The sequence below is a fragment of the Ilyonectria robusta genome (genome assembly GCF_021365365.1).
Source record: "Ilyonectria robusta strain PMI_751 chromosome Unknown BGZ61scaffold_4, whole genome shotgun sequence".
In the NCBI taxonomy this organism is placed as follows: Eukaryota; Fungi; Ascomycota; class Sordariomycetes; order Hypocreales; family Nectriaceae; genus Ilyonectria; species Ilyonectria robusta.
Window position 1 is genome coordinate 674,956 of NW_025764438.1, and position 14,309 is coordinate 689,264.

The 14,309-nt window shown below is 53.8% G+C and overlaps 6 protein-coding genes across 6 annotated transcripts; 2 read left to right on the plus strand and 4 right to left on the minus strand.

Moving 5' to 3' along the window:
- Positions 1-170: 170 nt before the first annotated feature.
- Positions 171-2,240, minus strand: BGZ61DRAFT_344738 (POT family-domain-containing protein; the record flags this gene model as incomplete). Its single annotated transcript, XM_046239728.1, has 4 exons — positions 171-868; positions 922-1,297; positions 1,369-1,883; positions 1,946-2,240. The coding sequence occupies 4 exons, from the start codon at positions 2,238-2,240 to the stop codon at positions 171-173; spliced, it is 1,884 nt and encodes a 627-aa protein (XP_046108258.1).
- An 850-nt stretch (positions 2,241-3,090) lies between these two features.
- Positions 3,091-4,070, plus strand: BGZ61DRAFT_160237 (uncharacterized protein). The gene has a single exon (XM_046237460.1). The coding sequence runs from the start codon at positions 3,221-3,223 to the stop codon at positions 3,899-3,901; it is 681 nt and encodes a 226-aa protein (XP_046108259.1). The 5' UTR covers positions 3,091-3,220; the 3' UTR covers positions 3,902-4,070.
- Positions 4,071-5,059: 989 nt separating this feature from the next.
- On the minus strand, positions 5,060-6,533 carry BGZ61DRAFT_444638 (ERG2/sigma1 receptor-like protein). Its single transcript, XM_046244985.1, has 3 exons — positions 5,990-6,533; positions 5,910-5,936; positions 5,060-5,841 (listed from the first exon to the last, which is right to left on the minus strand). The coding sequence occupies exons 1-3, from the start codon at positions 6,300-6,302 to the stop codon at positions 5,504-5,506; spliced, it is 678 nt and encodes a 225-aa protein (XP_046108260.1). The 5' UTR covers positions 6,303-6,533; the 3' UTR covers positions 5,060-5,503.
- Positions 6,534-7,060: 527 nt separating this feature from the next.
- On the minus strand, positions 7,061-9,135 carry BGZ61DRAFT_343929 (uncharacterized protein; the record flags this gene model as incomplete). The annotated part of the gene is made up of 2 exons (XM_046239648.1): positions 7,061-8,577; positions 8,631-9,135. 2 exons carry the CDS (start codon positions 9,133-9,135, stop codon positions 7,061-7,063), a joined length of 2,022 nt encoding a protein of 673 aa, XP_046108261.1.
- A 1,050-nt stretch (positions 9,136-10,185) lies between these two features.
- BGZ61DRAFT_528758 (nuclear pore complex component-domain-containing protein) lies at positions 10,186-11,013 on the plus strand (the record flags this gene model as incomplete). Its single annotated transcript, XM_046253302.1, has 2 exons — positions 10,186-10,400; positions 10,452-11,013. The coding sequence occupies 2 exons, from the start codon at positions 10,186-10,188 to the stop codon at positions 11,011-11,013; spliced, it is 777 nt and encodes a 258-aa protein (XP_046108262.1).
- Positions 11,014-11,344: 331 nt separating this feature from the next.
- BGZ61DRAFT_585305 (FAD binding domain-containing protein) lies at positions 11,345-13,526 on the minus strand (the record flags this gene model as incomplete). Its single annotated transcript, XM_046256394.1, has 8 exons — positions 11,345-11,857; positions 11,912-12,260; positions 12,312-12,469; positions 12,518-12,672; positions 12,733-12,877; positions 12,940-13,050; positions 13,103-13,344; positions 13,403-13,526. 8 exons carry the CDS (start codon positions 13,524-13,526, stop codon positions 11,345-11,347), a joined length of 1,797 nt encoding a protein of 598 aa, XP_046108263.1.
- Positions 13,527-14,309: the final 783 nt, after the last annotated feature.

Here is a 14,309-nt window from a genome sequence, read left to right on the forward strand (position 1 = left end):
TTAAAGAGGAGTGCCTAGTCTTAATCGGCTAGCCCAGCCATTATTAAAACACTGACGTGTGTGTCAACAACATCACAACAGTTAATTGATATCTCCACGTAATTTAAAGGTTTAATCCATCCATACTATAAAGATTCCGAACTAATAGCTTCTGCATAACGCACATCTCATTAGTTCTCAGCACCCTTCAGGTCATACCGATTCTCCTCGTCGGCAGTGACGCCCGCACGACCCTCTGGCAGCTCGTTGAGCTCGTCTTCGTGGATATCCAAGTCACGGAACTGGAACCAGAAGCAGGTTCCAGCAATGAAGGCGAGAATGGCCACGATACCGTAGTTCCAGACGAGAAGGGGATCAGCCGCAAGACCGACCAGGGCCTGGCCGAGGGCAGATGAAAAGGCAGTCATGAACAGTGAAACGGCCTGGACCATGGATCGCATGTTCTTGGGGGCCTTAGAGAAGGCGTACTCGAGCGAGGTGATGGAGGCAAAGACCTCGGCGAGGGCGATGAGGACGTAGGATCCGGTCTGGGCCCAAACATTGATGGGAGCTGGGGTACAGGTGACCATCTCGCCCTCCACATCGCTCCAGATCTTTCCAGATGCGTGGTCTCCACACTCGGACTTGTCGTAGATGTAGTGCTGAACAACAGCGGCCCAGATCATGGCGGCACAACCAACAAAGAAACCGGCGGTGATCTTCTTAATAGGCGTGAACTTGATGCCTGCCTTGCGAAGGGCGGGATAAACAAAGAAGTCGTTGAGGGGGATAAAGATGAGAAGTGCAAAGGGGTTCAGGTTGGACAGAACATCGTTGGGCACTCCGTGGAGCTCCATCGTCGCGGCCTGGGAGATGAGGTTGTTGTTGACTACGCAACCAGTTAGCAACTTTTAAATCTACCATTAAAATCGGAACACTTACTCTGATTGTAGCAAAGCCAGAAAATGGGGTACCAGCAGAAGACGGCGCAAGCGGCGAATCCACGCTTCAGCTCGTCTACCCAGGCGTCGTCGAAGTTCATCCACTTGGGGCGGGTCTCATCGGTAAAGTGAGAGGGCTTGACATTCTCCCAGAACGTGCCATCGTGCATGTTCTTCCAGGTCTGGAAGGGGTTGATAGACCAGCGGCCCTTCTGAGCGAGGAACCAGGTCTTGAGTGCTGGCTTGATGAGAGATCCGCCTGGTGGGCGCCTCTCATACTTGTCACGCCCCCACCACATGACGAGTGGGCAGATGCAGAGCATGATGCAAGGAAGAGTATAAGATAGCCAGAAACCAACGTATTTCTCAGCGTACACCTAATGCGTTTTACGCTATTAGCAATGTTCTAGGACTCATGACGAATTCCCTGGGGTTTATTTAGTCTTACCATACAAAGTTGGCCGACAAGGGCGCCAACGTTGATGCAGAAGTAGAACCAGTTGTAGATTCGTTCGACAGTAACGGCCGGATCAACAATAACACGCTCGCCTGACTTGAGGGTTTTGACATGCATGAATTGTTCTCCAAGTTGTTCCACAATGAGCGGGCTGACGTTGGGCTTGAAGCCGCCGGTGCCAAAGCCAATGGTGAGGATAGCAATAATCATGGCACCCAAGGCACCACTGCTGTTCTTGATGACAGGGGGAACCGCGGAGACGATCAGAATGATGTGGCCGATAATGTCAATTCCCAAGGCGTAGTTGATGGTCTTGTAACGTCCCCAGTACTGGTCAGCCACGTACGCACCGGCGAGCGGCATGAAGTACTGCCAGAACTGGTTGAAGGTGGTGAGGCCGGTGGACGCTCTCTGGCCCATGCCAAGGGCACCGGGCTGGTCATCTGAGTTGACAATAGCACCAGTGGTAGAACCATCGGGAAGAGGCTGCTGGATGAAGTTGGTGACTTGAAGAGTGGTCAGCTTTAGTTTGTCTCAAGGGTTGAAGGGTGGGGGCATCAAGACTTACACACGACGGTGCAACCATAGTAGGAGAAACGCTCGCACAGTTCGATAAAGGCAATGCTGAAGAGCTTGAGAGGGATGTGGTTTGGCACTCGTCTCAGAGTTCCCATGTCTTCAGCACTTGGGAGCTCCAAGCCCTGCGTGGTCTGAATATGGAAGGCATTCTTGTGAGGAGCTTTCTCGGTGACGGTAGGCTCAATGGAGATGGAATTCTTCTTCTCGTCAACGAGCTCGTCCTGGAGCTCAGCACGTAGCTCAGCTCCGGCGATGGAGTCGGTCACGTCACCGGGGGGCGACATTGTCAATGCCTCGTCTTTGCTAACAATTGTTTCCACGAGAACGATGCGGGACTTGATCAGGCTCGGTACCACGGGCTCGGTACTACGGAGTTCGAGGGGGGAGGAGCATTTACAGGCGTGATCCAGGGCCTGTCTTTATAACTGAGACCCGGCGGGAGGTTAGCCCGATGAAGACATCAGCGATCACACTATGCTACGCTACTTAGTACAAGCAGCCGAGGGCCGAAAGCATGGGATACCTAGACGACACCTACGGAGCGGGGCCCATCCCATCCACAAGGATTGGCAGCTTGGGAGCTTGGGGGCTTGAAGGGGGCGTATCGCGGGTGGCAAGGATCAGAATGAAAGAAGAAGGTCGAGTCGCGCACGCAACGGGGTTGGACAGGACATCAGATGCTCGTGATGAGGCGAAATAGCGAGCTCTGACTGGTCTAAACCCGCGAGAAATGGTGTTGCAGCATGGCAGGGACTGGCCAAAGGGGCAAGAACTAGCCAGATGGGGGGCTCCTTCCTCAATGGTGATCATAAGGCGGGCACTTACACCTGTTGGGCACTTGGCAGTGGGTTGCTACCACGGCCTGAGAAGCTTGGCTTCTCCATCTTGCACACTTGACCATTCGCTCTTTTTTCAACCAACCCCCATGTCGATTCCAATTATGGCATATCTACAACTTCTTCCATCATCGGCAAGATTGCTGCGGGCGTTGATGCCCTTGTGAGCCTGCCAGGGTAACACCTGGTTGTCTCGCGTCCGTGGGACAACTTCTCGGCAAGCGCCATTGGTTCCTCGGGGTGGGACGTTGACGAGAGTGAGTGTATCGGAGGTTGGGATGAAGATCGAGCCATTGAGAGGGTCGCTTCTATGCTTGCGAGGACCCTACTTGCTTGCTCCGCCATCAGATGAGGCATGATGCTCCGTTCGTAGGACAAGCTTGGTATGCAAACGCCCCCCTCGCCCCATTCCGAATCGGGACTTGCCAATGCTTCCAGAAGTTCTTTGCCTAAGGCTGAGGAGAGGGTACAGCTTATCTAGTTTCCCCCCAACGACGAGACCGTCCCGACGATCGTTGCCCTCTTCCAGAAGCTGTGTTGCCAGAGCCAAGACCCGACGGCCAACCAGAGGCATTACGGATAGCCATAATCCCTCCCGAGGCGACCTGGTGATGCCCACTAGCGAGACAGCAAGGAAGCAGCAGAGCAGGGTAACAGGGCAGCAGCAACTATCGTATGGTGAAGCAAAAACCCAAATCAAAAGTTCCGGCAACGTTGCAACGCTGCCAACTGTGTGCCGCCCTAGGGTGCGAAAAGCCGCCCACGATAAGGAACCCCAGGAAGCCAATGCATGCGCCAAGGTTCCGAAGGTGTGGCCGAGTGGAAGATGCGCGTCGGGAGGCGGCCGCGTGGACCAGGTCATGTCTTCGCCGTGTCTTGGCCATGTCGCCTGGGCAGGGGCCAGACGTTCAAGGGGGTCTCTTGAGCGGCAATCTGCTGATTCTGGGGTTTGTGGCGGATGGCTGATCGTATCCTTCAGGGACATTGTGTTGCCAGACCCGAAATGCAGCTACTTATCCGACATTCAACTCTTGACGGCGGTAACCCGCCCAGCACCGAAGCACCACCGCAGCCTCTTGATCCGCCACTCACCTCATCCTTCCACTTGAAGAAGACGCCATCCAGCACCTCCTCTCTTCAGCCACTGCCGCGGAGCCGGTGGATGAACCGACGTTGGCATAAACAACGACGCTTGCGTACGTGCTCTACGTAGGACGTTTCGACAGTGTGGGGAGATAGCATTCAGAGATCCATGCCAAGTCAGGCCCCGTGCACCGCTTCGCAACGCCACCTTCCTATTCGCGCCTAATTAGAAGCTCCTGTGCTTCTAGGCGCTAAGGTCCTTTTTTTAAGGTCCCTCCCTCAAGAGTTGCTGACAGGGGTTGACACCCTCTTCACCAGTCTCTGACCAGTCAACAGATACGAATAATTCGGATCTTGTACAAACTCACCGGCGGTGGGGGATTGGATGCTGACATTTCAATTCCAAATCGGATGTCTTGTTGTCGATCGGTTGGTCAGAATGATATCTCTTGTTTCTCGCGCCAACCAGGCCCCTGTGCAGTGTGGCCTCAACTTCGCTTCGTCCTCGCCACCGCTCACGAGCATTTCGGTTCGGTTTACGCCGTATCATACAAAACACATGATAACCGAACATCAACCACGAACTGCGCGTATCGACGGGTAGCATCGGACTAGAAGACAGACGCCTTGCAAGTTGGTTCCAACTGCACTAACTTAATTGACCGTCATCACAGTTGATTTTTCCTTGGATGGCGTTTTAGGTCATTGCACGATTTGCAAATATTCTACTACCCTCTCTGAGTTAGAGGACCACGTCTTCTGCTCAAATCGCTTCGATCTTGAGTTCTCAATCAGCAAGTACCATGAAACTATGAATCCCAACCCCACGGGGAGACTAGTCTAACCACCTCGGTCTCGGATACCGCGAACCTCGAGGCGCACGCACCCTCAGTGTTGGATCTACATCTAGAGGCAGGTGATAATGCAAAGGCACACTACGTGCTCGAAATAAGGCTTATCGTCTAGCCATTCCAACAGAGCTTAAACTTAACCGTGCAGCCAAGACCTCGTGTTGGTCCCAACGACTTGGCACACTCGGTCCGCAAGGATCAAATGTGGATTGTAGGTACTTTTGGTTCTTACCTAAAGATCTAAGAAAGTACCTTGGGTCTTAGCCGAAGATATAAGACCATACCTCATGTCTTGGCTAAATACCCAGGTACAATACTTCTCCTACTGTTTAGGGAGGTCGAAGCATTACTACAGTCCAAAGCCGCTGCATTATGGCGACTGCCGTAACGAGCAGTCACCGCGGATATCGTCAAGGATGCATGCACATATTTAACCCTTGTGGCCTGTAACATGCGACAGGCAGCGCCATTCCAAAACAGGGAGCTCGAAAACTTATGGTTGAGTAATTTCGTTCACATCTCGCGGTGCAAATGATATTTCGTCCACCAATGCTGGTTTGCATTTTTTTACCCCGTCTAAATTGATGTCCCTCTCTCTTACTGATCATTTACACTATCGTACACCCTCTACAATTCGACCTTGATGGTATCTGAATGTGTTTGAATGGTGGCCTGGACACATAGCTGACTCATTGTTTAGGAAGCTGATTCCAAAGTCACTATACCCAGCCGCGTCGACAATCTTATCCCCCTCAATCCTTGAGAGATATCCGTTGCTTACAACTTCGCCTTCAGCAGGTTGGCGATCATCTCGCGTCCAGTGATGCGAGTAGTGTGCCACAGCGTGGGGAAGTCCAGAGTGCTCGACAGACCATCCGCGAATCCGAAGAACAGCATGGGAGGGATCCATCCGCGGGCGTACTCCATGGCGAAGCAGCCCTCGGGCATCTTGTACTGCTTAACGTCGCCGCGGTGCAGGTGGTGGATGCTGCCCGGAGGGTAGACCTCGGCCTCGTATGAGCCAGGCACGTATGCGAGCTGCGTTCCCGACAGAATGTGGAAGTAGTCGTCGGCCGTGTGGCGGCCAGAGTGACCCTCGGTGCCAATTGCGGTTCCTGTTCGTCTCGTTAGCTACGAAACCCTCATCTTCCTAGTAGAAGCATGAGTTGTAAGGGGAGCGGACCGAAGATGATGAGGTACTCAGTCACACCTAACGTCATGTTAGCACCCCGACGGATCGACACAACACCGCCGGGCCCTTACTGGCGTGGATGATGTACATGGCGCCCATGGCACCGCCTGCGTTGTTGAAAACCCACTCCTCGTGCAGGTTGATGTGGGCAGGGTGCTTCTCGTGAAGCTCTGAGGTGATGTACTGCACGACGGCGCGGGTATTGTTGCCATGCTCGGCAAGCGCGCGCTTCGACACGTCGTCCAAGTGCTCGAGCTCGAAGATGTAGAACTTGTCGAGGTTCTGCTCCAGGACGTAGAAGACGGACGCCAACAGGCCGGTGAGAACAGCCAGAACGGCGAGGAGCCGGCTGAGGCCCGCAGGGGCGCTGTCGGACTTTGGCATCGCGGTTGGTTCCGGAAAAGAGAGACTGAAGAAGAAGGTCAAGTATTAAAAATGTAAGTGGTCTGCAAGAAGCGCGACGACAGTTCCAAGTCAATTGGCGCAGACCGATGTGGTATGGAAGATGTGCAGAACAAACAAAACGGCCGGCGCATCGTCGACGGGAATTATACTGAGGCCCTTTGCGACGGAGATTCGTCGGGGGTCCCTGAACGGGAACTGCCGGATCTCACCGCTCGGGTCCGCGAATCCCGGGTGACGCGATTTGTGATGCAGGAGATGAACGGCAATTAGCCGGCCCGCCCATTGACGTATGGCACAGCTCTCAGACTTGGCTTAATTTGCGCCAGTCAAACCCTCGCGTTCCGTTTTCGTGTTCGGGTTTGGAAACGGCGCCGGTTGGTGAATCCATGAGTGAATGCAAGAGATGGACGGTAGACACGGCCACAGATTGGATGCGAATAGGCGTCTAATAATCCTGTATTTTTGGTCTTCTTTCTGTATCCCTCTGGCGGCCTTGAGAAAAGCAACGCCAAGTCCCGAATAGTTCTCGTACATCTCAACGCCTCGCACATTACAGGCTGCGCCAAGCACGCAAGCAAGATAAAAGAGCAAATAAAGGCCAAAAAAGAAAAACTCCTCAAGTCCCCCGATCCTGTGCGATCACCATTTTACATCGCCATTGAGACCGCCTTCCCTCCCGTGCGCTACCCTACCTAGATTTACAGACTGTCCCTGTGACAAGTCGTCGGTAATGGCCTTCAGTCAATGTCAGAGTCGCCCATAACCTCCGTCCGGTCGGGGTCGTCGAGATCATCGTCTCCCCTATCTTCGTCATCGTGGAGCATGGTCTGGTCCTCCATCTCAGCATCGTCCATTGTCATGTCACCCATTGTGACATCTCCGACTGTCATGTCGCCCAGCGTCATGTCGCCGACTGTCATGTCGCCATCCATATCGCCATCGCCATCGACATCGCCATTGAGTTGGCCATTAGTCTTCTCATCATCATCTTGGTCCGCACCGTCGTCCTTGTCCTCTTCCGTCTTCTTCTTGGGTCGCTTAATCGGGGGGACGACACCAAGCTCGACGGAGCTGGCGCCCCAGCGGGACAGGCGTCGGGTTGTCCGTCTCAAAGCAGACGCGTATGAGCTAACTTCCTCACCATAGTCATCGTCTTCGTTCGTAAGTAGGCAGAGCCCACCAAGTCCCCTCTCTCGGAAAAGCCCAGGGGCCTTGTCACCAAGGAATGAGAGGTTTTGCGGAATGGCACCCTCCTCATCGCTGTCCTCAAAGGGGTCTGTCTGAGCCTCAAGTCGACGGTATGCTCTGAAGATGGCACCATCCTGTCGTCGAGCTTTTCGGCTCTTGTGGTGCTGCCTGCGGAGACCACGGTCCAGAATATACTCAACTCTCTGGCTCCGGTTTCGCTCAACAGCCAATTGATGAGCGGTTGGAGGTCGAGGCTTTCTTGCGACCACGCCCTCACCTCCTGCGTGGTGTGCTGGCGAAGAGCCTTCAAAGATTTGGTACTTGAGGGGAGCGCCTCTCCGTGCAGAGCCTAGACCTCGACCAAGCGCTCTTGGGGGAGGGGTAGATCGGGTGCTGTCCATATCAGACTCATGCTTTGAAGGCCTAATCCGAGGAAGAATGGCGGGCCCCTCATCAGCAAAGGATGGGCGGATCTTGCCGCGCTTCGTCTCTCGCTCATTGAGATACGCTTGATCCATCTCCAGAATCTTGGCTCGTGTCTTCTGCTTGGCTCGGCCAAATTCAACCTCCTCAGTAGTGTCCACATTCTCCTTGGCCTTTTCCTCCTCCGTCATCTCTTCCAGGGCAGGCACGCCCTGGTTCGCAACGTCGAGGCCGTAGTCTACACCCGGACCAAAGGGGTTCTCCTCACACCCCTCTTCGGTGAAGTCGGACTCGAGGTAGAACCACATGAGCCAAAGGAAGGCATTTGCTCGAGACTTGCTGGAGTACTGCGTCTTCATGATGAGATCATGGAACTCGCGGTGGCGAGGGAAATGTAGCTCGGCAATCTTCTGGGCCGTGTTGCACATGACGAAGATGAGATTGACGGGGTTTGTGCGGGGAACATCTTCGCCCTTGATCTTGTCCAGTGAATTGGGCTCATTGCGGTCCTCAGCACCACCCTTGAGAATGGACTTGAGACGGGGTGCGTCTTGTAGTTGCTTGTAGGCATGCGCGTCTTGATGGGCCTGGAGAGAGGGGATGGCGTGGTAGGTTCGGAGCTGTGCTCGCATCTCGGGGAAGACTGAAGCGGTTAGTATGGCCAACATAGAGCAGGGTGCGGGAGGGTCTGCTCACAATTGAGGGTGGTGTTCATTCGGCCCATGTTGACCAAAAGGCAGACCATGGCCATGCCCTTGGCAGCTTCTCTGTCGCTCAACAGCTTATCCCTAAGGACCTTGCTAGTCTTTGTGCTGCGAGACATGGTATCGATGTAGAGGTCAGCAAATGTTTGCTTCTCCATCTTGTCGTCGTAGGAGTTGGTAAAGACGACCATTTCGTTGTCGAAGACAGCCTTGAGAAAGTCGTACTGGATGTCCTCTCGCCAAAGGGGCTCTCCATCTTCCTTCTTCAGGTGTCGAATCTTGCCAATCTGCTGCTGGCCGCTCACTTCTTTGGCCAGCGACCCCTTTCCCTTGCCACGGGCGGGCTTCTCGACGGGGTCGGGCGTCGCATCGGCCATCTGCGTGTCGTCATCCTCGGTCACGGCCCGAGACACAAACGACTTGCTCTCGGCTTGGACGGGGGAGCTTGGGGGTTCCATGTCGGAGGTTGCGCCGACCGAGCTGGGGGACGCAGCCATGATGGGTGGTGTTTTGGACGAGTTTGGTTGGCGATGGAGGGCGGGAGGGAGGAGGAGAAACTCGGCTGGGCGACGTGCGTCAGGGCTAACGGCGCATGGCGATGTCGCGAGGAAGATTGGTCAAGTAGGCTATTGGCTATTGGGCTATTGATGGACGGAGCGAATCGATAGTGAGGGGATTCGTGTCGTGGGTGCCGATGATGAGGCCGATTGTGATGAGGTGAGAGCAGGGTTTTGGCGCGAATGCGAAGGTTGAGATGAGGAAGATGCCACAGCTGCGCGCGAGAGCCTCGCCCACCAGAAAGCGGCTCGTGGGAAGTTAGTGCTGAGGCGCGTCAAAGATGCGCTGAAGTTTAGTGGACTTGATTACCCCTGGTTCCCTGTGGCTGACAACCGTAGCTGGGCTGGTAAAGTGGCTCAACGCAGGGCTTGGTGTGGCTCGGTTCCTCTCCTCTGGTTCGTGATTCGGCCTCCAGAGATTCCATTTTCAAGCTTCATTACGTGGAAACTCGGGTTTTGGAATCCTAACGATTTTATTTTAAAAACTACTTCAGCTAACCCTATATTCGCCAGTATCTACAAAGCTAAGCATCCTCCCACAATGAACAGCATTCAGGTGAGCCACAGACCTCTGTGTTCCTCAGTTCCTGGAGGTGTGGCTTGGCTGGCCCGTGCCTGGTCGCTCGCTGCAACCCGACACCCTAGCGCCTAGCTTGCCTTTGTGTTTTCCCCAAGGTCGCCTGGGCTTCTCTTTCACTCCAGCAGCAACGTCAACGTCAACAAATCTACGACCAAGAGAGCAACCGCCCTCCCCACGGCTTCGGCCTCCCCCAGTGACTACTAACCCGCAGCAGATTTAGCAGAGTGATACTTGTACAACTTCGCCTTCGCGTAAAACGTTGGACATCGCCGCTACGGTCGAACTCCCAATCGCCTCGACAACCTTAACCGGAGCGTGGTGATCCGACACACCCCAAATCACAGCCAACCACGACTGTCGCGTGCGCAATTCAACCTCTGGACTCACTCTAACGGAGCCTGCCCTTCAAGATGTCGACTCCTATCCGGTCGACTCCGGTGAAGAGCCCTCCCGTCGCCGACAGCCCTGGGACATGGCGACATCCGCGACTCAATGAGATCACCCGTCGGCGCAATGCCACCGCTTTCTCCGAGAAGAATGTGAGGCAAATAGCCTACAATATCGTCGCCCTCCTCGGCCTTTGGTCCACACAGGTGCTCGCCAAGCTCAACGTTGGCTCTCAAGCGTGAGTGCTCAGCCTACCGTCTCACCTAGTCTCCTAGCTAACCTTCTCCAGTGTCCCCCTGTCCATTCGGTGGTACCTGAGCTGGGCATGGTTTATCCTCCAGCTAGTACCCTTCTTCAACATTGGCATCGCATGCCTCCCTCTCGTTCGGCCACAGGACGACCTCTCCGACATCGCTCTTACTCCTGCCCAGCGCCAGTTGCTCGGTCTCCCTCCCGCCTCGGCGGCACCCACACCCGATGCCAAGTTCAGCACCCCTCCTCGATACTCGCGCACGCCCTCGATAGCAGGATCTGTGGGAAGCAGGGGAAGCTACAACAGCTCGCCTCTGTCTGGTCGGGGGAGCCCTATCGTGCAGGGAAGCACTGGCTCCCCTCTCGGCAGCCCCCTTTTCCAGAAGAGTGTCAATAGCTTTGGAAACAATAGCTTTGGAAATGGTCGTCGATCATCAATCGGGTCTGGCAGCCCCTTTAGCGGGAGCACATCCGCCAACTTGTTCTCGGATCCTACTTCACCGAGCCCGTCTGGAGGGAAGCGAACGAGTGTTGGACTGAACAGCAAGTGGCTGTACGAGAAGGGGAGGCGATCCTCGAGTAATGCCTGGTTGCACTGAGCAGTGGACCTGTAGCAAAGGGAACAAGTATTGGCAAGCATCCTCAGTACGGGTATTAGAAGTGAGGTGAGAGTGGGCCAGCTTATATACCGTACGAACTGCCCTTTACGTCTTCTCAGTCGCATTGATGTTCTTGTGGCTGATGGCGTTGTGTTTATGATCTAATCGGGGAATGCATTTTGGAGTACGTGATGTCCAGGTGTCTATATTGTATGTATGAATAATTGTCACTTAAGACTTGATAACTGGACATATATCATGAGTAATAAGACGAACCCTTGAACATTCACTGCTACCTATCTCGTACCACATTTGATGAAACATTCTTGAATTACAGACCCAAGTGCTCCAAAACGAGTGACTGCAGCTCTTCAGTCGTTGTCTCGGTGTTAGGGCACTGGAGAAGATGCTGGTCTGGCCGCACAAGCAGTGCTCCTCCAGTCGCAAAGCCACCATCCTTCTCAAACAGGGCCTTCTGCTCGGCTCCAGTAAACTCGAAGTCGACGCCTGCCACCCAAAGCTGGACTTTGATATTGCGAGTTGCCAGGGACGCCTGCAACTCGTCGACCTTTTGTGTCCAAGGCTCCGCAGTCGAGGCAATCAGCGTCAAAGCATCCATGCCGCAGAGATCCAGCGTGGAGTACTGGCGGGCCGCGATCTCGCCTGCGGTAAACTCCTTGACGTATGAGACGTCCAGGGCAGGTGTCTCGTCGGTGATGGAGGCGTCGATGGGCTTGATCCAGGCGTGAGGGATACGAGCGCCAGGCACAAACTTGGGGGTGAAGTTTGAGGCGTTGGGGGGCGTCTCCTTGTTGCCATAGACGTATCCGATGTGAATCTCGAGCTATTAGGTTCGCTTTTAGTTACTGAATGCAAAAATGAGGTGGAGAAATCTCACATTGTCAAAGTGCTCTCTCTGGCCTTCCACCTCTCGGGCAATCATGTCCTGCTTGGCAGGATCATGGATCGACTTGTGCAAGTTCTCCCGAGCTTTCTCGACGTCATCAATCCCTGCCGTGCCAAGCGCCTTGAGGAACGAGAAGATCTTCTTGCCGTTCTTGACGCTCTGTGCAGAGTTGACGAGCGCAATCTGCCGTCGATCCGCGTCATAGGAATCAAGAATAGAATCACCCGCCCAGCCCTGGTGTACCGCAGCAATCTTGTAAGCGAGGTTGTGTGCGTCTGCAATACCAGAGTTAAGACCGAGGCCACCAGTAGGCGGGAAGGAGTGCGCAGCGTCGCCGACTCTGTTGCGGCAGTGTTAGTTGATGGAGCTCCGGTTTCCAAGGTGGACATACAGGAAGACGTTGCGATCGCGGTACTGCTTTGCAACTTTGCGGCTGAGGAGCCACGGCCTGTAACTCAAAACATTGAATGGGATGTCTTGGCCAATGGCTGCCTTTAGAGTAGTTCGACAGAGGTTTTGGTCCCAAGTCTCTGCAGGATGCTTGTTCGACTGCTTTTCGTTAGTTTACTCTCTCGAAAAGAGGTTGTGACAACCTACGTCAAAGTTGCTAATTAGCACATGATTTCCTCCCAAGTCGTATGCAATAATGAAACCAGAGCAAGCTGGGTCAGTGATCCAGTGGAGCATGCCGACTCGGTCCTTGACGACGGGGCGCAAGTCAGCGTTGAAGTGGATGGTCATCATGGTCTCGTCTATTCGCCGAAGGTCAGTTGTCATTGATCGAAGATGTCATACATATTGTAAATACTCACAACCATCCTCTCCTTCGCTTTCAATACCCAAGTCCTTGCGAACCTGACTCTTTGCGCCGTCACAGGCAATGACGTGCCGAGATGTGATTTCCCATCGGGTCTTTGTCGCGCGCTCTTCAACGGTTGTGGTCACTTTGTCTTTTTGCTGCCATCCCATTAGATCAGATTGAACAATCTGCTAGATACGGGTCTATCAAGTGACCTCACCTGTTCACAAGTCACAAAGGCGACGCCTTTGCGGATCTGGACGTTAGGATCATTCTCCAGCTCCTTAGCTACGAACTGCTCAAAGCCTGGCTGGGGAATATTATGGATCATCTGCCCGAGTTAAGTCCAAGCCTTCTTCAATGGAGTCTGATTTTCTTCGTACCTCGGGTGTAGCTTCGAGGACTTTGGTGTCCATCCGCTCGTAGGGTAGCACACCGATGCGCTCGCCGCTCAAATTGGTGACAAAGTTCACCCAGTACGCATCATCGCGCGGCGATCCTTGCCGGCGCATTTCCATCGTGTCGAGACCGAATTGACGACATATTTCCAGGCTTCGAGGGCAGAGGGCGTGGGCTTTGGGGGCGGCTAGGCGTTCGGGATACTTCTCGATCAGAAGTGATTGCACTATAGTCAATTCGTCAATTTCAATAGGACCGAGAGAGCTGTAAGTTCTATGACTTACCTCCTAGCTTAGACAGCATATAGGCTGAAAGTAGTCCCGCAGGACCACCGCCAACAATCAGCACCGGGACATGGATGGTAGTGTTGACTCCGTTTGTAGAGGGGGTCTCGAGTAAGCCGGGCATGGCGAAGGCTTTGGCTGGGTTCCTATCTAATTTCTCTCGGTGACAATGTCTAAATATTTGGTCAACTATCCTGGAGTATCGTTTTCGTCGCCGTCTATTTTAATTATTGATCTTAATGCAATGTCCAAGTTGGTCTACTCCAGAGCCCAGATCGGCCAAGGTCGGCGTCTCCACTTTCCGAAAGCCGGAGGCAGTGCGTCTCTCCATATCCTACAGCCAGCATCGGCAAGTAAAGTCGGAGAGCGGACCGTCACAGCAGGACTCAGAAGCTTCTCCTTCCTGTGCCAGGATTCATCGGCACCATTAGTCGCATCGAGCGTGGTGTTGCAGTTCCCGAAGCTCGGCTTCCGATTGGTCCGCTCGGGAGATACTTGGGGAAGTCATCGTAGGGAAAAGCTGGGGTATTCCGAAGAACGCATTCCGATTTGTTCTTGTCAACCTCATCCCAGCTCGTCTATTGAAGGAATTTGAATGTGACAACGACCCTGTCACGTATATGACATGTTCACGGGGCTCCAGGCTTGTCATGGGATTACCAAGCGGTGCTATCATGCATCCCTAGCAAATCCTAGATGCTTTGATGGCGGGCTATGAATTGAGTGTTCCATGGATCTTAGCTGTGAGGCACAAGATCGCACCAACTGACAATGGCAAAAGCCATCAATAACAGAAGACTCTGAACAATCTTTCTAAGGAGAATAATATCTCATGAATAGCATCCCATCCCATGTCCACGTAGTCCCTTTGAGTTGAGGCGCCCTTCATTTAGCCCAAGATGGAGCA